Source organism: Triturus cristatus, chromosome 6, assembly GCF_964204655.1.
Source record: "Triturus cristatus chromosome 6, aTriCri1.1, whole genome shotgun sequence".
Classification (NCBI taxonomy): domain Eukaryota; kingdom Metazoa; phylum Chordata; class Amphibia; order Caudata; family Salamandridae; genus Triturus; species Triturus cristatus.
The window spans coordinates 1,784,340,416-1,784,365,717 of record NC_140589.1 but is presented as its reverse complement, the minus strand read 5'-3'; the positions used below and the strand labels follow the sequence as shown (position 1 = coordinate 1,784,365,717).

General features: G+C 41.5%; 1 protein-coding gene across 5 annotated transcripts in view; it reads right to left on the bottom strand.

Annotated features, from left to right (window-relative positions):
• Positions 1-25,302, bottom strand: part of PTK2B (protein tyrosine kinase 2 beta) — a 509,984-nt gene that overhangs the window by 98,455 nt on the left and 386,227 nt on the right. For all 5 annotated transcript variants that reach the window (XM_085613103.1, XM_085613101.1, XM_085613104.1 and 2 more), the window contains exons 15-18: positions 17,948-17,994; positions 8,062-8,115; positions 3,206-3,303; positions 475-559 (exon numbers count right to left, since the gene is read on the bottom strand). In XM_085613103.1, the coding sequence (XP_085469229.1) occupies positions 475-559; positions 3,206-3,303; positions 8,062-8,115; positions 17,948-17,994 (284 nt within the window). The remainder of the gene's footprint in view (positions 1-474; positions 560-3,205; positions 3,304-8,061; positions 8,116-17,947; positions 17,995-25,302) is intronic.

Sequence of the window (25,302 nt, the reverse complement as noted above, 5' to 3'; positions counted from 1 at the left end):
TTGGCATGCACAAAGAGCAAACATGTGTAACTCTCTCAAACATTTAAAGACGTTTCTTCGCTATTACTAGCCCATCTATAAACCACTGTTTAAGGCTAGTGAAATAGAAAAAGTTCAAGAGAACGAAGTTAAGGGCTGAATACCTTTAAGGGAGAATGTGGTACTTTAGGGAACACAAAATAAACCCTAGATTTGAATGAAGCTTGTATTAGAAAAAAAAAGAACATTTGATTTATATGTAATGAAATGCTTGTGTCTTCACTTTAAAAAAATGTCTTTAAAAAGCAAGTCGCATTAGAGGGCAGCATGTTTTATACTGGTCGCACTCCTAGTTGCCAAATGCAGTCGGAAGCGACACAGCAAGAGACAAACACGCTACAATTAGCAATGAATGAAATTTCTTTATTCTATGATTACAGCTATTTATGTCTATCCTAAATGAGTTCACATTTCTAGTATGGACCAGGTACAAACCAGCTTCACTCATGAACTTCTCCTTAACTTCTTGGGTAGAGTCCTTCTTACAGGTCTTCACAGCCACATTGATCCGATCTCCTCTCTGAAAGAAGAAGGAGCTATTTAGAAAATGTTTCATCCAAGCAGCGTCATCCTAATCTCCATATACAGAAGGTGACAACTTAATTTTGTTTGACATGATTTATATAAAAAGGGAGTCCTAACTTCCTACACAGTCTTATTACCTATTTCATTGCTTCGGGCACACTCTGACATAAGAAAATGCCTGTAATAAAAAAGAATTTCACAAGCTGCATGTAATCTTTTATTACAAATGAGATGGTCGAAGACCAAACAGGGCATTCTACCTGCTATATTTGCTGCTACCTTCTTTCAAATGTTTAAATTTTAGTTTCTTATGTCTTTAACATTTGAACAATTCAAAGATCATGTAAAACACATTTCTTTTATCATTGATGTATGATATGAGATCAACACTGTACCATACAACTGCACACAACAGCAGTTCACACTCATCTCCTGTTTGTAAACCATCTCCATTGTTTCCCGAAGGTGCTTTTAAGATTCCAAGGGCAATTGGCAACAAAAGCTGTGACTATAAAAGCCTGTTCAGAGAACTTCATTATCAAAAGGAGAGGGGCACAGTCAGAAAAGACAAACTATATTTGAAGACAAACCTGATCAAAGATTCCTTTGAGAAAGTTGGTAGGTGCCCGGCCAGAGGAAGTTTGTAGATTCACATTACACGCATCTAATGTATATCTACTCACTTATAATTCAGTGTTTATCTTTGACCCTTCTGTAAGCATGATGGCATCATTTATTTTTTTAATGTTAATTTTATTGCTCTCAACACATCTCAAATTTTGGATTCTGGAGGGACACTGGTGCAGAATTCATGTTTATTATATAAACATCCTTGATCTGACCCAAAAAGCTCATAATAATGGTCTTCCTTCATGGTGAGGCTCAGTGTTGTCTTTTTTCATTCTTGTAGCATGACTGCTGCCATCCATCAGTGTGAATCCACAGGCTCCTTGCCGTTCTCACCTCTATAGGTCGAGGATGAACATAATGGATTTTTCTGTTACCTTGTAAATGGGGTTGGTTTGAACATTATTAAAGCACGTGCATAAAGCATTCCTATGAAACCCGGCGGTAGATGGCGCTACTGATGAGAGAGCACAGGGCTGTGTGCAAAGCATTAATTTGCACCAACTCCAGGTCTGTTTGTTTTTAGCATCTCCACTACCCATTGTCAGTGATGATACAAATGTGGAGTTTTCTATGTATTCCTTTGTAAAGATCTCGTCACCCCTCAAGTACAAGGCTACCAGTTAGCAAAGTTTCAAACTTCATAGATTGACAAAGGAGGCCTGCTTCATACTGCACACGGTTTGCAAAGTTTTCCGAGTTTCTCAACTTTGGCTAACTTCATTTGCAGAAGCGCATTTTTCTGAGGCGCTTGCTTGCAAAATATTTTACAAGACAATTATCCTGCCGAGTTTTTTACAGAGTTTTTCTACCACGTGCCTACTATTAGTGGAACGTTTTATTTGGCATTAGTCTTTAGTTTTGAAAACTTGAACTTTACTTTACGAAGGCTACAGTGTTAAAAGTTGCTGGGGAATCGTCTTTGCAACACTGCACACCTGCCGTAATAACAACAATGTTGCATTATTAGTGCAGCAAGTTCACGAATACCTGCAGTGCAGTAAGTTAATTTTACACAGTGAGAATTTGTGTTGGGTGACAACCAACTGCATATTTATTCAACCGGGGATACTATGGAAGAGCAACAATATGCAGGCGCACGCGTGTTGCTATGTTGTGGCCCTGAGGATGGAACACCACTTATGGGCACGGGGTTTTGCAAAATTTGACACAGACCACATGAGGTAGGAGTATGTGATTAGATCCCTGCAGGAACTGGCAGATGGAACATTCTCCTGCATTCAGCGTATTCGATATCTGCTCTCCTTAATTCCTCATTTTCACCCATTCATGAGATCCTGCTCTTCAGTTCAATGCAAGGCTATAGTAAACTAGCGCAAGTTCATGCTCATATGGACCATGGAAAGTAAACAGTGGAGATTCAACCTCACCACCAACGGAGCCTCTTGCCTTGCTCCTGTTAGCCCTTCATCAATAAAGCTTTATGGGCCCGGAACATAGCTCAAGGGATTGCACCGTGTACTTTCATGCAATGTTAACTTTAATACCTTTCTTCATTTTCATGGTTACTGTTCGGTTTTTATTTCATGCTAGATCCCAGTATTGATCAATGACTTTAAACAAAGCAATGGGCAGAGACATCATGTGAAAAGTCATCCAATCCTTAAGGATGCCACAGCTTTGCACTAAACTTAATTCATAGTTGACTTACATATAATGCATTGATGGCATGCATGCATTGAAATGCTTTTACAAAATGTACACCTAAATCAAGGGAGCAGGCCAGATAGCCGGTGGGATTTACAATTAAATTGGATAGGGGAACATCAACACATATTTGCATAAATTCAACAAATGCTATGCTATCCTGGTTCTTTTCCACTTCCAGAATACAATTTGCCTACCAAGCCTATGCAGGAACTCTGGGAGACCAGCACACTGCAAATATACCACTATGGAGAATACCTGGCTGCCTGACCCTCCACCAACACTACTACTCAATTGTTCTAAGATCTGCATAACACTCTGGAAGGTCTTTAATGTTTCAACACACCTGATTCCTGTACACTCCTTCATACACCTCACCGAAGAAACCTTCTCCCAGGATCCGGCCCAGTGCCACATCTTCCCGACAGATTCCGAAGCGGAGAGCTGATGGAACAATGAAGGAGACCTTCAAATCAACCTGCCCAACACTTTTGAATGAGCAGTAATTCTTTAGGCATAATCTGTTATACAGGGATAAGAAGTGGGATAAAACAAATTGTGGGGCCTATTCACAAAGACATTCTGGAGTATGTAAAGTAGTATTCCTAAAGTACTTTTACATACTCCTACATGCCTTTGTGATTTAGCCCTAAAACATGTAAAATAGGAATAATATTCAGGGAGCCTTCATGTACAGTTAGCACAATGAGAAATGATTGTGCCCTCTTTGAACTTTCACAAATAGGGAGTTGGATGTTTTAGGACTGATTCACAAAGGCTGGTAACAGTACGTCAAAGAGAGCTCCTGTACTACTACTTCTCGAACTCCTAAATGCTTCTGTGTATATATAGTGTATGATCATGTCTAATGTGTATGTGTGTGCTGAATCTGTAAAACATGGAAACATTGAAAATACTTGTTTACTATTAAATGTCCCCATTTGTCAGGAATGGCCATCCAGAGCAGCGACTCCATTACACCGCACAGGGAGAGTTCCAGTGGCACCTAGTTGCTTGGAAAGGGCCCACCTGCGATATGATTCCGGCATGTGCACGGTTGCACATTTGTTGTTCATGCCTACCTGGGTCTCCTGTCTAAGGCCCCCTATCCCTGGGTTGGTTCTGTCTCCCCCCTGTATTCCTGGAATGTCTGGCATGGTTGTTTGTATTGCATGGTATTTCGTTGATTAATATTGAAAACAGATAAATAAAGGTTGCAAAAAATTAATAAATTAATGTCTACTATATGTGAATGATTTTAAGTCAAACTTACCAGCAAATTCACTGTTCTTCGCACGGTATTTAACAACTTACTTTGTTACTCTATCATGTTACTTATTGTACATTATGCCGACTGCCATTAAGGGCGGCCCTGAAGGACCTCCACTTCTGTCTCTCTTAGCCAAGTATCTGTACGGTGCCCCAGCTGTGGTTCAAAGTCTTCATTTCTATTTCCACAGTACCCCTCCAGGTGTTCTTTGGCCTGCCTCTCTTCTGTTTGTCTTTTGGGGGCCAGTGGAGGGCTGCCTGTGTGATGGAGTCTTGTTCTTTTCTGATTGTGGGTCCAATCCATCTCTTTCTTCTCATAATAATGATTCCAACACTCTCTTGGTTGCACCTGGTGAGCAGTTCCTGGTTGGAGATGTTTGTGGCCAGAAAATACACAAGATTCTTCTTGTTTAACTGGCGCAGAAGGATGACAGTTTGGTGATGTCGCTTATCGGCATCTGCCAGCCTCTGATCCATACGAGGGTGTGGACAGAACACAGCTCTGGTAAAGCCAAGATTGGTGTTGGTGTTGTGATGAGATGGTCTCAACACATTCTTCAGCATCCTGAAGGCATTCCTGGCCTTGTTTAGTCTGCTCTTACTATCACTGCCTGCCCCTCCATCATGTCTGATAGTACTGCCTAGGTAGGTGAAATCTTCAATCATGACTATGTCCTCTCCAGCTCCTTGGTTGGTGAAGGGTTTGGGATATTGAGTGTCACGACTCCTGATTTCTTTATGTTGATCTTCATGCCCACTTGCTGTGCATAGATGTGGAGGCAAGACATATTTTTCTGCATATGCTGCTGTGTGTGAGAGAGCAAGGCTAGGTCATCCACATAGACAAGGTCCTCCTGTGTAGAGGATAAGATATATCTGATGCCTCTGACTTGTTTTTCAGAAGCGCAATGTATCACCTAGTCAATGACTAGGTTGAAGAGCAACACTGACACCATGCATCCCTGTCTCAATGGGCCTTGACTTCGAAGCTATACTCACTATCTCCTATGTTGCAGGGAAAATTATCATAGACGCTCTTAATGAGGAGAACTATCTGCTGTGGCATGTCATAGACCCCCAATATATCCCAGAGTCTGTCATGGCGGATACTGGCAAAAGCTTTCTCAAAATCAATGACGTGGATGTATTGTTTTCATTGCCACTCGATGTAAACAGTGGTTGGTGGATCTTGGCAGACGTTTCAGGGTCTGCCTTAAACATTTCTGCATTCAGGTGGTGTTGGCCAGGAGGGTACCCATTTTCGAGAGATCGGATGGCAGTGACATTGTCTTTTTTCTGTGGTGGGGCGGTGTTCACATCCAAGTCTGTCTCTGCTTCTTGGATGTCAGCTTCGCTTGTTGCCACTTGTTTGTTTAAGAAGTCTTTGAAGTGCTGGCCCCAAAGTGCTTCCTGCTCTTTCTCTGTTGTGAGCAGTCTGCCTTGCGTGTCCATGAGAAGGGTGTTGTATGTTACACACGATTTACCACTCCTCCATTCTATGTACTGATGCTTGTACTTCGCCTGCAGCCTCTCAGATTTAGCCTCCATACGTTTGTTTTTTGCTGGCCTCCTGTCTTTAATAGCTTGCCATGTGTCTTGTCTTCCACATTTTGTCCTCTTCCTTGGCTTTGTCCCCAGACATATTTTGCTGCTCTTCACATATATTGAAGAGACCCGTTTCCATTTATTGTTGACTGCGTCTGCAGCCGGCTCAGACTGATCTTCCACGTCTGCCAGGAGTTCGAACCTGTTTTCGATTTGTAAGACAAATGCCTTCTCCGTTTTGCAATCCTATAATTTTGTCACATTGAAGTGCTGTTGTACTGATGGTTTGCATTCTTTTTTTCTGAGCATCTAACTATCATGTGCATCTCAGTAAACATTGGAAATAGCTGATGAACTATATGCACATGCTTTTTTGTGTATGCTCTCTACTGCTCATAAAGTGCTCTCTCCTCAATGCCAAAGTCTCTATGGTGGTTCCTTGTGTGAGGAAAAATATTGTGACTTCTGTCACTGGTCTCCATCACTTTGAGCATGTTATTAGTATATATCCTCATTCATTTGAAGGACGTCACAAAACTAGCTATGTTTATAAAGCTAGTTGCTGATCAGTATTTGCTGGATATTCCTTTTAGTAAAAATATAATGACTGATTCACAAAGCTGTTGGCACACATACATTTAGCTGACATGTGAAATACCTTTTTTTACAAGTGTAAAAAACACAATTATGATCCACAAAAGATATTTTTACACTTATAAAAATATATTATCTTTCTTTGTATGAGCAAGTATACAAGCAGGGGAGTAAAATGGGCATTACAATGCGATCGGGACCTAAGATTTTGTGCCTACATACATATGTACTGGTTTGTGGACACAATTCTTTCCCATCTAGTTCCTCCATGGAATGTGTCTGAGATTTAGAACTGCAAACACTAGTAAATCCCTTTCTCTGGTGGGAAGATGTCAACAGTATTCCCCAAATTCATTTGAGTGTAAGGTAATGTTTATCCACTGGGAAAACTATTTTGGATGCAATTTATCCCTGGTTGTGAAAAAAAAAAGTAAAGTTACCAAGTCTTTGCGCATTACTGCCAGTATTCTCATGATACTTAGGTACCTTTGCTTATGTGAAAATCATATTTGCTAGGATTTCAGGAAAACTCCTGAAAAAACTGCTCAGGGAGTGACAATGTTCACCCACCAAATAATTATTTTTTGCATTTTATTGCGGGCTGAAATTTCATAAAGGAAGATGAAAGATTAAAGCAAGTCCCACAAATTGTATATTATTTCCCCACAATATTTGCACTTTGACTACCTCTTCCTTTTTATGTGACTCTCAACCACTCTGTAAATATTTTCTTTTTCAAGGTCTTGCTACATTATATCTAATCATACAATCTACCCTTCATGTAGGAATTACCATGTTCTACTGACCTAGAAGGTCCTATTGTCAAACACAGATTTCACAAACTAGAATATTGCCTGTCGAAAATTTCCTATGTCCTTGTCAGTCCCCAGCTGTTGATGAGGCCTCAACTACTGGCATACGCTTTGAAAAATGGCATTGCCTATCACTCTCAGTGCAGCTCTTGACACTGTCCTGCCTAGAAGTCAGTACACTAGCCTGACACTGAGACACATAAAATGATAATTACTACGAGATAGTAAACTAACTGGAGAAGTACACACTGCTCTCCCCAGTTATATCTCTACGGCCTATAGTGACCCGCAGACTGCTCCAGTGTGCTCCCAGAGACGGAATGTTAAGTTAAAGAAAAAGGATTACTGTAATTGGCAGAACCCCAACGCAATCCCACCATGTAGGCCAGTAACAATTTCTTCCAGTTCGTCCACCATCATCTTCTCAACTTCTTTGTTCACGCCTTGATGTCAGGAGTAATGAATTAAAAAGCTAAATACCCATAGGTCTGTAATTCTACTTTCAAATCGGCACTGTCTTGAAAGACGTACGCATGTTTCTTGGACAGCTTGAAAACTTACTCTCATACATAATCCTTGACTTTTAATATATGCAGATAAACCCTAAACAAACAATAAGTTTAATGAAGCTAATGCAATTTTCGTCGGCTTGCTTGACTGGGGCCGGCCTCTGCTGCTTTATGGGTAGGTGATTAAAGTCAGGCTTTTAGGATATCCACAAGATACAAATGTACAAACAATGAATATACACTAGGGTAATTCATAAGGTGTAAGGTTACCTGAACATTCTGACATGAATCTTCTCCCATAACACAAAGTAGGATGACTCTTAAGTAGACCGACTCCAAAAGGTAAATGATTAATCAAGCAGGGCGATAGGTGTCTTTGCTTTTCCTAAGAATGCTTTGTGCTCCACAGATGATTCCTCAACCAGCCATCTGTACAGGTGATGAGACACATGCCTAACTTATATATAACTTACTTGAAGATTTGGGAGCTGAAGTCTCATCTGGAATTTCAGCATAGATGTCAGATTCTGAAATAGAAAAACAAAATACTTTAATATGCCGCTAAAACAATCACTTTTGCTTATTAACTCAAGTTAAGCTTCTCGGATTCAAGGTGTTTTTTTAATCAGCATTTACCCATGGGCCTATTCCACGGCTGAAGATGTTCTACTCACAAAGACAGGCTCTCAAAGGCGAACAAGTCTATGAATTTTTGCAGATCTAATAATCTTTCAGATTCCTAAAAAAACTCAGAATTATGTTTGGAAATAAAGGAAAATCATAGATTTCAGGTGCTATTTTCTCAAAACCTATTCTTGTGGACAAACTGTAGGAGGACATTCTCCAAGTTTAGGGGTAGTATTTGTTTTTGGCCACAAAGATACAGCTTTCTGTGTGTTTCCTACATTCACACAATTTACCCTCCTCTGGTAACAACCATAGCTCTACCCTTTCCCAAAATGTCAACAGTAGTAAGTGGGCCTCGTGGCAGATTTTATACAGCGGTAAGTTCCATTGGCGAGTTGTTGCTGCACTACACCTTCCCAAATAATATTTTACAATAAAATGTGTCCTGTGTGATCATGCTACAACAATGATTTATCATAATGTTGTTTCAAGGAGAACTTTGTTTACCAATGTTTTTCCTGCTTAGGATAGTCTTTTACCAGGATAAACTATATGCCTCCACAAGGTAACATAATTTAAAAAGTGTTAGAGCTGATAACATTTTTTTAAAAAGTGTTAGAGCTGGTATACGTCTGTGTATTACTAGTCTGTGAATCCCTTGTGTCTGCACTAGGCACTGACCAGCTACATTCTAAGTCACACTTGTGGCTATACCCAAAGGAGCATCAGAGAAGTCCACAAGAAATTCTGTGCTAACATGGGGAACATCCACATGTAATAAGTCGCGCTTTAAAAATCCTTGAAGCTCCAACATCCATGTGCTGCAGAAAGTGTGGGAACAGGGCTAGAGCTAGGAAGGAAAAACATGGTATGGAAAATGTTTTTAGTGGGCGAATAAGGACCTCCGAAATCAAACTGAAAATGTGCCACATACAATGTATGGCTAGGAAAAGGAGGACTAGGAAAAGAAGCAGACGTGTGTTTGTTTTTTCAATTCCATATGCTTCTTCTGTCCCTCCTGGCAGTGCTGTGATATAACTGATTTGCAGGAAATTTTCTGAGTACTGCAAGCAGGTATGACTTCTGTTCAGACATAGGTATACATTTTGTCATTTCTAAGTTACGGTTGACTCTTACAAATGGAGCAATTTCTGACTTTTACTTTAAGAATAGGGAATTGTAGTTATAGCTATTAAAACCAGCATCTATGAAGTTATGTTATTGGCAGTTGGGAAACTTTGGCTTGCAGTGATAACTGGGAATCAGTCAGGTAAAAGGTTGCAATGCCATCTACTTATTTGGGTCCATGCCTTTCTGCATTGGTCAAAGATCTAGGAATGCCCCATGACCCTATCGCGCAAAGCAAAATGAGGGGTACCCATGCAAAATGTGCCTAGAGTCCCCAACAAGTTAACACTGTGTGCCTGCATTACAGAAATATACCAAAGGCTTGGAGGAGGGGTTCCCAGGCTCTGCAGTGCCACAAGTATATGAACTATGCCCCTTGCATGAATGTTCTGTATATACACGTTAAAAAATCACTTTTGCAAGATTTCTGCATCTCTGACTTTACGTAACTGTCCCTAAATCAGTCTTGATACAAACGTGTCGTAACTATCTGTGTGGGACAATCTGAAATTACTGTTATAAAATACCTGTTCCAATGATGCCAGCCTCTTAGACTAGAGTCTTTGGCAGCTGGTATGAACTTTCCTACTATACATCCAAACCTTTCAAGTCACAAGTGCAGCACTGTACACTGAAGAACAAATATACATTTTTCCTCCCCAAACCATGTAATAATCTTTACTAGAATTAAAAAAAAGTAACAAAAACCAAACAATAACAAAAATAACAAGAGCAAAATAATCATAACATCAATGACACCAATAATAAAAATGATAAATAGATAATAGCAATTATAACCACAATAATAACAACAAAAACAATGCTAATTAAACACTATTACTAGTATACTACTAGTGCAAAGAAGAGGAACAACGAGGATGATGACGATAATAATAACTAATAAATACAATAACAATTATAATAAAAATAATAATAATTACTTGAATCCGGAAATCCTGTTTAGTTAATTAAGTTGAGATAAGAAGTCACAATGCCTCCTAACCAGAGACAACTACTGCAATTAAAGGAAGATGTGACTGTTCAGCTCCATTTCTTTTCAAGTTTCTCCCCCCAAAAATGACATTATCCGCTACGCTGAGGCCGGAATTCCCCTGCTGTGCTGAAGAATTCCACGCGTGCGCAGATCGGACTGCCCCCGGCCGTCCGACGCACACGCCCACCGTGACAGCAAGCGTTTATAAAAAGATGTTTATATGGCTATGTTTTATATTTTGAACTGTTGGAATAAATTAATCAAAGCAGCTATAGTACCCGGCAATTATCGTAATGATTCATCATTAGCATCAATAATAAAAATAATTATAATGAATATGCATCATGTAAATTTATGATCTGAGAAACGCAACCATCTCAGTTGTCAAAAATGCAGATCAACTCCCAGATCAGACCCATCGCCTTGATCAATGCAGAGGGTAAAATCCTAGGAAAGGTGCTAGCCAACAGAATAACCAGGGCGATTACATCCTTAATAGACAAAGACCAAAATGGCTTCATGACAGGTAGGGGTATTCAACATTGAGTAGGGCAAATTCAGATCATACTTGTACGAGCCCAAGAATTCATATAACCCTGTGCTCTAATTTCAACTGACTTAGAAAAACTTTTGACTCCTTTAGTTGAGACTTCTGGTGGCTGGTTCTAAAAAAGATTAATTTTATTTATAGAGCGCAAAACTCATTGCCAAGGGGCTATCACGACGCTTGAAAGCTCCCTACCTTTCCCTACAACTGTGAGAACAAGACTGAAAATAAGATCCTCAAAGAAAACATTTCTTCCTGAACCAGAGATGGTTTTCGGTAAGACGGAGATCTAGGGGTAAAGCCTTCCAGTAGGACGCGGCAGGTGTGAAATGAGTGTCTGTCAGTTCTAACTTTTTTTATTTACTTGACGTTGGCGGGAGCCAGGTTCTCTGACCTCAAATTGTGCTGTGAAATATGGCTTCCCCTTTGGCCTGTAGAATCATGGGTCCAGTGTTGTAAATTTCCTTGTAAGCGTGGCACAGAGGCTTAAAACGAGCTCTTTGTCTCAGAGGCAGCCAATGCAAGTTTGACAGGCAGGCTGAGGAAGAGCTGAATCTGTCCATGTTTCAAACCAGCCTGGCAGCAGCGTTTTGAATCCCCTGGAGTCTAGTAAATAGATGGTCTGCCACACCCACATACAAGGCATTGCCATAGTCCAGTCTGCTTGTCATAACAGCTTGGAATATTGTTCTTTGCCATTCAGCTGGTATCCACTTGAACAGTCTCCTCAGGGGTTTGAGGATCCCAATTTTGATCCATCATTCCAGGTTTTCACCCTCACCCAGTATCAGGTACCCTGGGAGAGAATAAGGGTAAATGGGACTTTGTCTAAGACCAGCTGAGCGAGGGACTAGGCAGGTTTGTTCCGTCACCACTGCTCTTGGCATTACCAATAGAACCGTAGGTGATTTGGACTGAAGGGGAGGATGGACTGGTGCAGGGATTTCAGCGGGAGGCAAAAATAGAGACCTGAGTAGCTGTATATGTGGACAATCTACTGTTCTTTCTTTGATATCTGGCATTGTCCGGAGATAGGCTAATGCAGAACAAGTCCGCAATTTTCCCAATATGAGACACAGCAGGAATGTAGGTTGCCGATTGAAGATATTGATCCAAACTTTAAGCATCTAGGAGTTCACATTGACACAGATCCAACACAATGTTGCTAGCTGAACCTTACACCCCTTCGGGTTTATCAGCTAGGGGATCTCTGCTCCTGGGATGCTCTCCCTTTGAATACCCTCAGTCAAGTGTCACTTTTTAGGTCTCGTGAGCCAAAGGCTCGAAGAGACATTTTATATGTGGGATTTTCAAAGTGCTACCCACACTTTTGGCTGGCCTAAACCTTGAGTGCACGAGATCACATGCACGTGCACAGCTGCTCCTCTGCTAATTGCATTCCCCCCTCCCTTCTCACCCAGTCCTTTGATGTTCTGCTCGATTACTTTCACTTTCGCCGCTTTGACCCTTGCATTCCCCCCCTCCCTTCTCACCCAGCCCTTTGATGCTCTGCTCGCATCTCCCTCCTCCCTGGGCGTGAAGGGAGACAGAGACATCCTCCTTAATTGCTGTTTCCCCTCTGAGCCGAGAACACATTGGGTCCTGTGGACACGTTATTGATCAGCTCCAAACTCCGATACATTGCTCTCAAGTGACCATCTGTCAGAGTAAACAAGCAGCAGGCACTTAAATGACCTCTATACATAATTATGCTTTATTATATGCCACATAATTTTACACCACTCAATGCAACACAATTCCACGCCATGCTACACAATTCTATGTCACATAATTCTACTCCACATCACATAATGCCACTCCACATCGTGCCACATAATTTGACAGAACACCACATAATTCAACAAAGTGTAACATAATTCCACTCCTCCCTACATGACTCCACTCCACACAATGGCATTCCACATCACACAATTGCACTCCAAGTTACACATCTGCCCTTCATGCCACACAATTGCTCTCCATGCTGCACAATTCCATGTCTCACAATTCGACTCCACACCACAGAATCCCACGCAACCAAGTTCCACGCAACGTAATTCAACTCCACACCACATAATTTCATGCCATATATTACCCCTCCAAGTCACATAATTCTACTCCACCTATTTTCAATCCACTCCATACCACATCATTTCACCCCATGCCACATAATTCCACACCACTCAAGGCCTCGCAGTTCCATGCAACACAATTCCACATCTCATAATTCCACTCATGCCACAAATTTCCACTCGCACAATTCCATGCCACATAATTCTACTCCATACCACATAATTCCACTTCAGTGCACAACATATAATTCCACATCATGCCACATAATTTCACTCCCTACAACATAATTCCACTCTGTCACATAATGCCTCTTCCCTTTCGTGCCACATAATTCTGATCAACATATTTCCACTCAACTCAATTCCTTGCCATGCGACACAATTGCACATCACATAAATCCATGCCACATAATTCTACTATATGCCACACACTTTCACTCCACACCACATAATTCCACACCACGTCACATAATTCCACTCCACATCACTTAATCCCACTCCACACAATTGCACTCCATGTCACACAGTGGCACTCCTCACAATTCCATGTCTCAAAATTTCACTCCATGGCACACAATTGCACACCATACAATTTCACACCACACAATTTCATGCCAAAGAATTCTGCGCCACTTAAAGCCAATCCATGGCATGTAATGCCATGCCACACAATTCAAATCAACATAATTCGGCTCCATGCCACATAATTCCACGGCACGTAATTCCACTCAACACCACACAATTCATTACCATGTCACATAATTCCACTCCATGCTATATGATTTCCACTCCACTCAGTGACACTCCATGTCCCCCAAATGCACTCCACATCACACAATTGCATTTCACGCCACACAATTCCACGTTGTACAATTCCACTCCAGTCAACACAATTACACTCCATGCAACACAATTCTGAACCACACAATTCAACTCCATGCCACCTAAGTGCACTCCACCCTCATATTTCCGATCCAAGCCACATAATTCCACTCCATGTCGCATAATTCCAATCCTCTCAATGCCCCACAATACCATGCCAAACAATTCCATGCAACACAATTCTTCTCCACATAATTTCACGCCACCTAATTCTACTCTACACCACATAATTCCACTAGTCAACACCCAACAATTCCATGCCACACAATTCAACTCCATCCCACATAATTTAACTCCATGCAACATCACGACTCCACATCATGCTACATATTTCCACTCCATGAGACATAATTCCACTCCATACCACATAATTCCACATTGTACCACACTGTACCACCTAAATTTAATCTCCCCAAACCAACATAATTTCACACCACACAATTCCACACCAGACAATTCCAGGCCAGACCATTCCATGTCACATCTCATAATTCTACTCCACGGAGCATAATTCCACTCCTTGCCACCTAATTCTATGCCACACCACTTGATTTCACACCATGTCACATAATTCCACTTCACGGCACTGAATTCCTCTCCACACAATTGCACACCACGTCACATAATTGTAGTTCACGCCACACAGTAACATGTCTATCTCAGTGAATGCAAAATAATTCCACTCCACATAATTCCATGCCACATAAAGTGCTCTCCACTTCTCATAAATCCACACCACATAATTCTATTCCATGGCACACAATTGCATGCCACATAATTCCATACCACACCCCATAATTCCACACCACATCACATAATTCCACTCCACCCCCATACTTCCTCTCCGCAGAATTGCACTCCATGTCACACAATTGCATACCACGCCACACAATTCCATGTCTCACAATTTCCCTCAACACCCCACAATTCTAGGCCACACCACACAAATCCACACCAATTAATTCCATGCCATACCACATAATTACACTCCATGGAACGTAATTCTATGCCACATAATTCCACTCCACTATTAATGAATCCACTCAATAACATAATTCCACTTAGCGGCACATAATTCAAGTCCACCACATAATTTCATTCCATGCCACATATTTCCACTCCATTCCATGACACATACTTCCATTCCTCTCAACACAATTCCATGCCACACAATTCCATGCCACACAATTCCACGCCACACAATTCCACACCACACCATATAATCCTACTCCACGCCATGCCAACTAATTCCACACCACATCCCTTAATTCCACACCATGCCACATAATTTAACTCCAGGTAACATAATTCATTTCCATACAATTGCAGTCTATGCCACACCACGCCAAAGAATTCCACATCTCACAATTCAGCTCCATGCCACACAGTTCCAAGCCACTCAACATACTTTCATGCCACATAATTTCACCCCACACATCATAATTTCACTCTGCATATTTCCACTCTACTTGACAACACGTAATTCTACTCCCCTCTACATTTGCAGAACAAGCATTTGCAATGCAATAGGTCTCGCATTTACGCAAGTTTGAGCTACTCACATTACAAATAACAATGCCTTTTATTTTTGTTTTCTTTTTTAAAATTTAAATAAAAGGCAGTGTCATTTACAATGCCAATAGCTTAAACTCGCGTGAATGCGAGACCTATTGCATTGCAAATGCTTGTTAAATGTTAGCCATGCACCAAAACTTTATTTTGGAAGGGTAAGCAGCCCGCATATCTCTGAATGCATGCAAACACTCCAATTCTGATGGAGGCCTGAGCATGGCAGACGTCTACAAATATATTATAGGGTCTCTTAGCCACCAGTTATCAATAACTGGCTTTTCAATACAATACTAAGGAAGATCAGAGGTGAAATAGAGATACATACCAACTCAACACTCTATCACTACAGTGATCACCACCCGATTACTTACGGATTTCCACAAAAATGATGCTAAAGTGTTGACACAGTGCTATTAGTGGGTGAGGATTGCATAACACACCAAGATGAGGGACTCCCTCATGGTGTGGTACAATGTCTATCAAGTGGCAACTCAAGGGCTTCCGCCACTGGAACTTCAAACACAGAGGATATTTTGGGACCTGCACACCTCAGGTTATCTGATGCCTTAGCCAAAGATTACGAACTACACAAATTAGGAATCTGTAAGTATCTGCAGCAGTGACACACATGAGACCGGTAACGTCCTGTGTTTATATCAGTCCCAGAATTGAACCCCCTGAGGCAAAAGTAACATTACAACCCTTGGGCAGCCATTGAACTTCAAACATCTATACATAATTAACAATAAAAGCACCAATTTCCCATACTACGTGACCTACAGGAACACAATACAGGACAGTTGGAAGATGAAGACTGCACGGAGGCCAGGTTGGAATAGTGGGATGTTTCTAATCCAGCACGTCTACGGCTAAATCAAACAAAATACCTTTGTAGGTCCTACTATTCACCCAAACGACTGTGGCGCTTGGGCTGGCTAAGATCACCAACCTACCCATGATGCACTGAAATTGAAGAGAACTGGTGCCACATGGTCTGAAGTTGTGTACAAATTCCAAAAATACAGAAAGGAAATGAGTCAGGCACTGTTTAAAATACTGGGATGCATGTCAAGCTCACCCCATGTCTCCTAGGGGTTGTCAGGGAATAGCACAGATTCCTGTAATCCAATGCGCTGTTCGGTATGGGATATATCTCACTGAAGCAAGACACTTCAAAGGATTTGTGAAACCTCATGTCACATCTCCAGAAACGAATTAAGCCCACTCTGGATAATACGGATCGGATTGTGGCTGCATCTTTGCTCTCATTTTCCAAGTGTGATTCTGCCTTGTAAATTTTTTTTAAAGAAAATGGCTTATTAGCTGCCTCAGCATTATTATCAATATTCAAGGTAAAAAATAATCATAATAATAACAGTTGTTGTAGCTATTTTCTGATTAGAACTATATTTGTTTACTACCATGTATAACTTAACCTTTAACATTTAATAATGTTGTACAGTATTTGACAATTTGTTGATATAGTTGCTCACCCTATGCTGACTGTGTGATTTCCATTGCTTTCGGCTGTAAAAATGTTTAAAAAGCCCTGATTGGAGGGTGGGTCAGTTTCTCTATTGATTTGTTGCGCGCTCTGGACTATTTTCCAGACTTTGCTCATGCTGCATCCATTTTGAATGCTAAGGGCCTTTATGGCAATTGATTTCTAAACTTCTTGACTGATTTATTGAGACCTACCATATTTCTGCCTTCTGTATTGCATTTTAATAAACCTTCATGGTTTTCTGATTTACTGATCTAGATCCCTTTTAGAGTCAATCTTTATTGCAGTTTTGACTCTTACCTTTAGGGACATATTTCGTCATCAGTACTTGAGGACAACACTGCCCCGACCCTGCATCGGCGCTGTGACTATCTTGTAGATTATCTGAGAAATAGCGCTGACACAGTAACAATGTTGTTTTTGCCTGTATTACTTTTATCGGTTAATATTGCAACGATATTGAAAGGACATCAAGTGACAGATATAGTCACAATACAATGATAATGTTATCCTAATTTAAGGGATGTTTATTTCATATTGTACCATTGTTAAATTTAATATTTCAAAGAAATCTGTATACAATAAGTTGTATTGTTTGTATACAAGGAATTGACAAATATAACACACAAAGTAAAGTTTAATGTAAAAAATCATGAGTCAAAATTGTGTTGCTTTTCCCTGTCTTTACAAAACCCCACTGAAACCCGTTTGTCTGGTCAATGTTCCTGACACCGTGTGTCCCTTCTCCAGTGTTTGAGTCATTCTTTAGCACCTGCATGAGTAATGATAGTGATGGAGAACTCTGCAATGGAAGAAGCCATCTTGAAATGATTGCCACTGACATGCACTATAGATGAGTGGCCAAATTCCTTTGGTATAACAAATAAAAAGGAGGGACTAGGGGCGCTTATAGGTCCAGCATATATGCCCCTAGGGATATGTCATGCAACAAACAGTATCAAGTTCCAGGAACAAATGCCTTTGGTCCCATCTGCCTTTATGTCTGTGTACCACAGGCCTTAAAAACACTTACCCATGCTGTCCCCTCCCATGATCCTTGATCTTCTCTCTTCTGAGTCTCTGTGGAATATAATGAATACCCAATGTCAATCACCAAGCCCAGCACTGGCACCAGAATCATCTCCATCTTTTACTGAGTTAGTGCCAATGACCCACATGCGTTGCAGACACAGCTATGGAAGCAATAGATGGTTAACACAAAACAGCAAGGGTATTCAAAGCGGAAGTGTGGGCAGACTTGAATATCTGCATATTTTTTAAACATATGGTTAAGCTTTTAAGCTTAAAATAAAGTGTGCTTTGTGGTACTGAGAAACGATTCCTGCTATTAGCCAGGGAACCAAGTCGACTAATGCTGCTCAACAGCTGTTCTCAGTCCCATGCTTGAAGCCCACAACATCCTTCAATGCATGGCTCCCCCATCCTCCCTGACTTTGAGCATCTCACTCCTCCCCCCCCAAGAAAGCATACCTTCGGATCCCTCCACCACTATGTGCTCTGCCCGGCGAGGAGACACACCATACACAAATCCCCCAGCACCTTCAACGTGATTGTGGTTGTTCAGCCATAGGATATCCCCCATTGAACATTCTGCAGCTACATATCATCACTGCAGATGTGCTTGGTCAACTAACTTCACCACGGACGTAGTTGTTCACAGTCATTAATGAAGATTCCTTTATGGACACCTACAAAAATTCTGACTTACCTGCAGTGAATCCATCATGTCTTCTGTTTTGAATCCACTCTCCCAACCCTGCATAGGTAGCGCATAGAGCAGGGTGCTGTGTAATCAAAAGGTTGGACATGTACTTTTAAGTTTTACATGCCCTGGTAGTGAAAAAATCTGAATTTCATTTTTCACTACTGTATGGCATTGGGGATTCCTTTATACATTTAATCAGCTGTAATCTCCAATTGGGGGCAGGTAACTATGACATATTTGGAATCTATGAAATAGTAATGAGAAACCCTCTTTAACGGTAAAGTTGGAGTTTTCATTACAATTTTGAAAATGCACCTTTTGGAAAGTTGAAATTTTTCTGCTCTTAGCCCGTTTGTGCCTACTGCCTACATGGCTGGGTGTAAGGGAAAGTTAGGCTTTGTGGATTCCACACAGTCACACAATAGAGAGACTAGTTGTGCCTAAATGGGCCATTGGCTGGCAGGATGGGGGGGGGGGTGAGCACAGTCCCACTTGCAACTGAATAGCCTGTGCTCTACCTTTACACAAAGGGCCTAAGGACCCCAAGTTATCACTGTATCCAGCTTGGAACAAGGGCAGGGAATGCAGGAAATTCCATGCACTTCAAAGTCGTTGTCTAGAATATTTTTCCCATATTCCAGAAGGAGGGCACTTGGGTATAAAAATAGGACCTCAGACACCAACTCTTCGGTACACTTCTGGAACTGTGTATAATCTGACAGGAAGAAGTACTGGTGTGCTGCTGGAAGGACAGCCACTTTGATGCACTGCTAGATTGTTGCCCAACTGCCTTCTGCCTGGGTTCAAGGACCGGATCTTCATCATTCCCTGTACCTCCACAGTGACTCACAAGGGCTAGTTTGCTGGCCTCCTGTTCAGAGCCAAAGGGATACAAAAGGCTTCCTCCCTCTTGAACTCGCCGATGGACCATTCCTGAGTGCGTCCTGACCCTCCAAGTGGTGCCCCTCCAGTCCTGGACCCTTGGAAGTAGTGCTAAAGGTCCCTAGATAGCAAAACTCCAAAAGTGGGGATTCGGACAAACTTTGGCTCATAAGTGCTTTGAGAATCAGGAGGAGATTGGGACCAACGTGCTTGCCACCCTGCCCACACTTTTTGGCAATCCTTCTCTAGAAGGGGTATCGGACCTCGTGGAACTGTCTTCGGCTACAGCCCTCTGCCTCGTACTGCAGGAAATGTTTCAATTTCCATTTCAGAGACTAAGTCTGTACGTAGAAATCTTTGCTTTGGTTTCGACCCAAGGCTATCCGACAATGACCTACCTTCGTGGACACCTCCTGCAGCCTTGCCCCGAAGACTACCTTCTGACACATTTTCTTAGAATTTCTTTCACGTCCAAATGTAAGCACTGACCGACCCCAATACACTTTCTGTATTCCAACAGTGGATCATCAGGGTTGGTCAAATTTTTTTACTTTGGCCCAGTCCCGGGAGACTAGATTGGCACTTTGATCTTTTAGGCACTAATTTTCACTAACAACTCTACTGATTGGATTTTTGTTGTGTTGGTGTCAAATGTTATTTTAAATGTACCCTTTATTTCTAAATTGGTTTAGGATTTTTATTTTGTGAGTTTTTACTTTATTACTGTTTGTGTGCTGCATAAATAATTTACACATTGCCTCTAATTTAATCCTGACTGCTTTTTGTGCCAAGGTACCCATGGTTAAGCACAGATTAATGTATTGACTTTCTGTGGTTCAACCTGCATGGGATTGTGGCTGTTGTTTTACCACGGCTCACACCCCAGTCTCCCAACAACCCTGACCCTGCCCTTTACTATATAAAACAAGTTTGGGTGCATTTATTGCACAACATGGAGTGGCATAAAAAACTCATTTCAGAGGGAAGCATGAACTATTGGAAATATTTCACACTTCCTGTGAAGTAGAGGGTCATCATTATAATGGTATCCCCCAGACACTATGCAAAGCTTCACCATTGGAGGGGTTACTAGGAATATGTGGCAATGTTATCTAAATTCTGCAGTAAAAAGCCACTAAAGGAGACACATTCTCCGGCAGGATTATTTTCATCTAGTTTAGCTAGAAATAATGTTTTGAAATATGCAAATCTTATGGCAAATGTAGTCATAATTATCTAGCAAGGGCTTACCACTGTCTATTGTTGCATCAACAATTTATTCATGAAAGGTAAACCTAAACCTTTTCATTCCAGTCATTGCCCATTGTTTGCTGCACATTTAAGAAGGGGAGAGATTGTGGAGCTACAGTCAGAGCTGCTGACTTTGGAGCTGGTTAACCACGTTCAAGCCTCGGTGTCGGCTCAACATCTTGTGATTCTGGGCAAATCACCTAATCTCTCAGGGCCTTGGGTAATGTAACTTGTACTCGTGTACAGCGCTCAAATACCTTCGAGCTGAGTTTGCGCTATGTTAAACTTTTTTAAAAAACTGCATTTCAAACAAACTACCCCAAATAATTAAGATTTTCAGAAAAACATAACGGCTAACATATAATATGGTCCAACTGGGTCATCTTGGGGATCTTGTGACATTTACAAACAATTTGACCTTTAACCTCGTAGTTTATGTCACCAGGACACTACGGTGGTAATATTACAACATAATAGAGTTACCCATCTCGTTTCAATATATCTACTTGTGTAGATCTGTATATAATATGGTTGCCTGAAGAACATGATGGGCAATGATGCTCGTCCTGCTGGTCACTGTGAAACCTTCTAAGCCCCCAATCTCTAAGACCGGAACAACACCTCACTCTTGAAATGGGTTTCAATGGCGTCTTCTTGTTGAAGTCTGAGTCATACTGGAAGAACAGATCCCAGCTGGTGCAGAGGGGCTCCTAATAGTCTGAGCCCATCCTCATAATATGAAGTGTCGGCCAATTCTCCATCTTTTTGCCAGCGATTTTCAGCAGGCATGGACCATACACACATTTAATTCAGCATCAGGCAGCATTTTAAGCTTTATTGTTCTAAGTCCTATCTCAAGCTGAATATAACCAAGATAACCAAGATAAAGGATGCCAACAAGCAAGGTCAGGTCCATGTAGGACTAGATGAAATGAACTGGGACTGCACTGCACCACGATCAGCTAACAGTGCAAATACCTCGGTTTCCACATTTATGACACCCTCGTTTCAGGACACAGCATGCAGAACATAAGGAACCACTTGGCATCAACTGAGAATGGTTTCCAGTGTGATGCCATTACTATGTGAAAAGGACTGCATAAATGCCCTTCTGTCACTTGGTCTATGCTCCCTTGAAGGCAGCAACAATCTACCAGCTGGCATCCGTAAAGCCCATTGGTTATCACTGAAGAAGACTCTTCATGCCTGGAGGTTTCAGACTCATGAAATGTTTCTAGAAGTCTGAAATGATAATCACAATGTTCAGAGACCTCAAATAGCTCCATCCTTCATCTACATCAGTGGTCTCCAGCCCTTTCTGTAGTGAGAGCTACTTCTGATCAGTGAAAATCATCATGATCTACTAAAGGCCGAGCAAATTGTGCATTGCTCATAGAGACCCCCGACATCCAGCTTCGCTGACTTTAAGCCTAATTTTTAAGAAGCCAATACTGTGGTTTGAACAAAACACAAAGAGTGCCCTAGAAACACTGATAAGAATGACTTTGGATTTGTGTTGTCACCATACTTTATAGTATGGAGAGAGAGGAGTGGGTTTGCAATAAAAGTAGTGCTGTTTTGAACTCAATGGAAGCTGATGAGATAGAAACATTTTTATGTATTGAAATGCCCCCATGAAACTCAGATCATATATTGAAATGCCCCCATGAAACTCAGATCCTATATTGAAATGCCCACATGAAACTCAGATCCTACATTGAAATGCCCCCATGAAACTCAGATCCTCTCGGCTCTGCATGTTTGTGAGTGAACTCCCTGTTCAACTTCAGAGCTTACTTATCATTATATAATTCACAGTTGCATCAAAGTTGCCTTGAACAACCTAACTTTTCTTTCTTGATTCAGCTTGTACGTCCAGTGTGGAAAAAAGCTGAATCAGAAAAGAAGTCAGCCCATTCAGGGCAGCGTCAATACAACTGTGAATTCTATAGTAATAAACAAGCTTTGAGATCAACAGGGAATTCACTCTTAATCAAGCACCGCGGAGAAGAACCAAGTTTCATGTGGGCATTTCAATAAATAAAAACATTTTCATCTCATCAGCTTCCAGTAAATTACAAACAGCAGTACTTTTATTGTAAACTCACTCCTCTCTCTGTTTTATAGGGCAAGAATTAACACACACCAGAAATAAACACATATCCATTTGAACTTCCAGAATGGGAAGAATAGCTGACACAAGACAGAAAAGTCAACCTGTTCAATAATAATAATAATCCACATTTGTAAAGCGCGAACAATCACCTGTAAAGGTCTCTAGGCGCTGGGGGCCGTCGGGAAGATTAAGCAAGCTATTGCCCAGAATCACATGGTGCTGGGCTAATCTGCCGCCAGCGCCGAGGATCGTACCGTGATCCCCAGATTCCGGAGTCAGTCATCCTGGCCGCGGCGCCACACCTCTTCCCAATACAACGCAATTGTGCTTTTCATCTGGTCCTGGCAACAATGATTATTTTAATTCACAGTTTCGCATTTTTTAAAACTAAAGTACCTTACATTTTACTGACAGCTTACCTCTCAAGTTGGAAATTATATCTGCACAGGACTTTCACTGATTGCGCTCTTGCGCTGTATGCTGCACCACCTGCAAACCAGAAAACCCTGGCCTTATCCTTAGGCTTCGGTGTCAAGGCAGCAGCTTTGGCCCACTGGGCACACTGGGCACACTGGTTGTGTAAGATGGCATGGTAGTGGCCGGCTGCAGAAGGCAGGCCGTGTTATTACCGCTGGATAGTCTAATACTGCTCATGCCGGAGTCCGACTTTCGCCAATGATGTCACCTGCTTCTGCCAGCCCCAGCTAACCTAAATTGAGCCAATCAGTGCAGCTGGTTTGTTTGATGATGGGCAAAAGGTGCAAAGAGGCATGAAATTAAACACAATAATAAAGACTGGCTATACAATGGTAAAAGGAGATACCAGGTCGCAAGCTACTCACAGGGTGTCTGCGAGCTGCCAGTAGCTTGTGATCGACCGATTGGAGGCTCCTGAAATACTGTGTCCTAAATACGTTTTACAAAATATCCCACTAGGGGTACCAGTTCTATTATTAACTCAAATGGAGCAATATTTTTATGAATATTTAGGTAAAGATACTTATGTCAGGCTGTATTCCAACAATGATACACACACTCCTCCACTTCAGAAAAGTGCTCAAGATCTAACTAATCAAGTAATACTTATTCGACTGGTTCATAGATGCATCTGAAGAGCGTCCTCTCTGAAAGTATCTCCGCAGACCTGCTCTCCCTACCGTTGAGACCAGAAACCATCCGGGAACTCCCCGTTGGTGTTCCCCTTGTACCCTAACCAGACTACACCTGCAAAGCCCTACCCTCTTACCTGGAGCTTTCATACTCCACGGTATCTGCCCTCCGGTGCCGTTCAGTGGAGCACTGTATCCCCCACTACTCACAGCACTCCATCTCTTTCTATCCACCTTCAGGCTGTCTTATGTCCACAAACATACACATGGAAGCTTCTGAGAAATAGATCCATTGGATAACTTCACTCAGAGACTTTACTGAGAATTGAACAGACACATCTGCATGTTCTGAAGAATGAGACATGTCAGTGGCATCTTTATCTGAGAATGGGCTTTTTTCTTAGGTATTGTAGGATGGATGAACTTTACTACAAAAGGTCATTCAAGACCATGGCGAATAAAAAAGGACGTTTCTCCCCATCAGGGTCAGACTGTCCTCGGTTCGGCAGGGAGAAGAAGGTCAACACAATTTAACCAAGCATTCTCGTGGCACGGGGAGCAGAGCATGTCCTCTCTGTGCATGGTGGAGACTTTAAAATTCAAATGGCCTGGAGGAAATGCATTGGAGGGCTCTTGAAAGCATACAGATGTGCTCACACCTTCCAGCCTGGTGAGTGAAGCAACTGTGACAGGGAATCTGTTGGATCCGGCAAATATCCAACCCTATAATCACTTCATGTTTCATGTAAGTTCTGAGTGTTCTTCCCCGTTCAGTTCTCACTATCTCGAGCTTGGCATTTTACACTGCTAGAACCCTGCTCGGTTTTCAAAACTGGCCAACACCTTTTCATTAAATAGTCAAATTAAAACCTCACAAAATTAAAGCATGCCATAAATTAGGGAGCAGGAGTTGTACCAAAAGTACACACATCACATTAAGATTTCTATGCCTTACTTGCCTGCAATTATACCCTTAAGCAAGGTGATATGAATAATTATTTCGGATGCCTACCTTATTTAAATATACAATGTAAATCAGTTCACACAACCAGAGTAGAAATGCTTAATTAACGAATTACTGAGTGCTCAAGCTCTGGGAAGAGCAAACCGTATGCATCAGATCTCAGTGCGGATTGGCCAAATTCACAAGCCTCCCAAAGTAAGAAATGTGCCAACTCTGACTTATAAATACAAATTGAATAAATCTCTGACTGTAATGAAATATTCAGAGTCAGGGAAGCTGCGACAGTCGCAAAACATACAGGCACACACATGTACGCAAAACCATAACATACCTGCATATA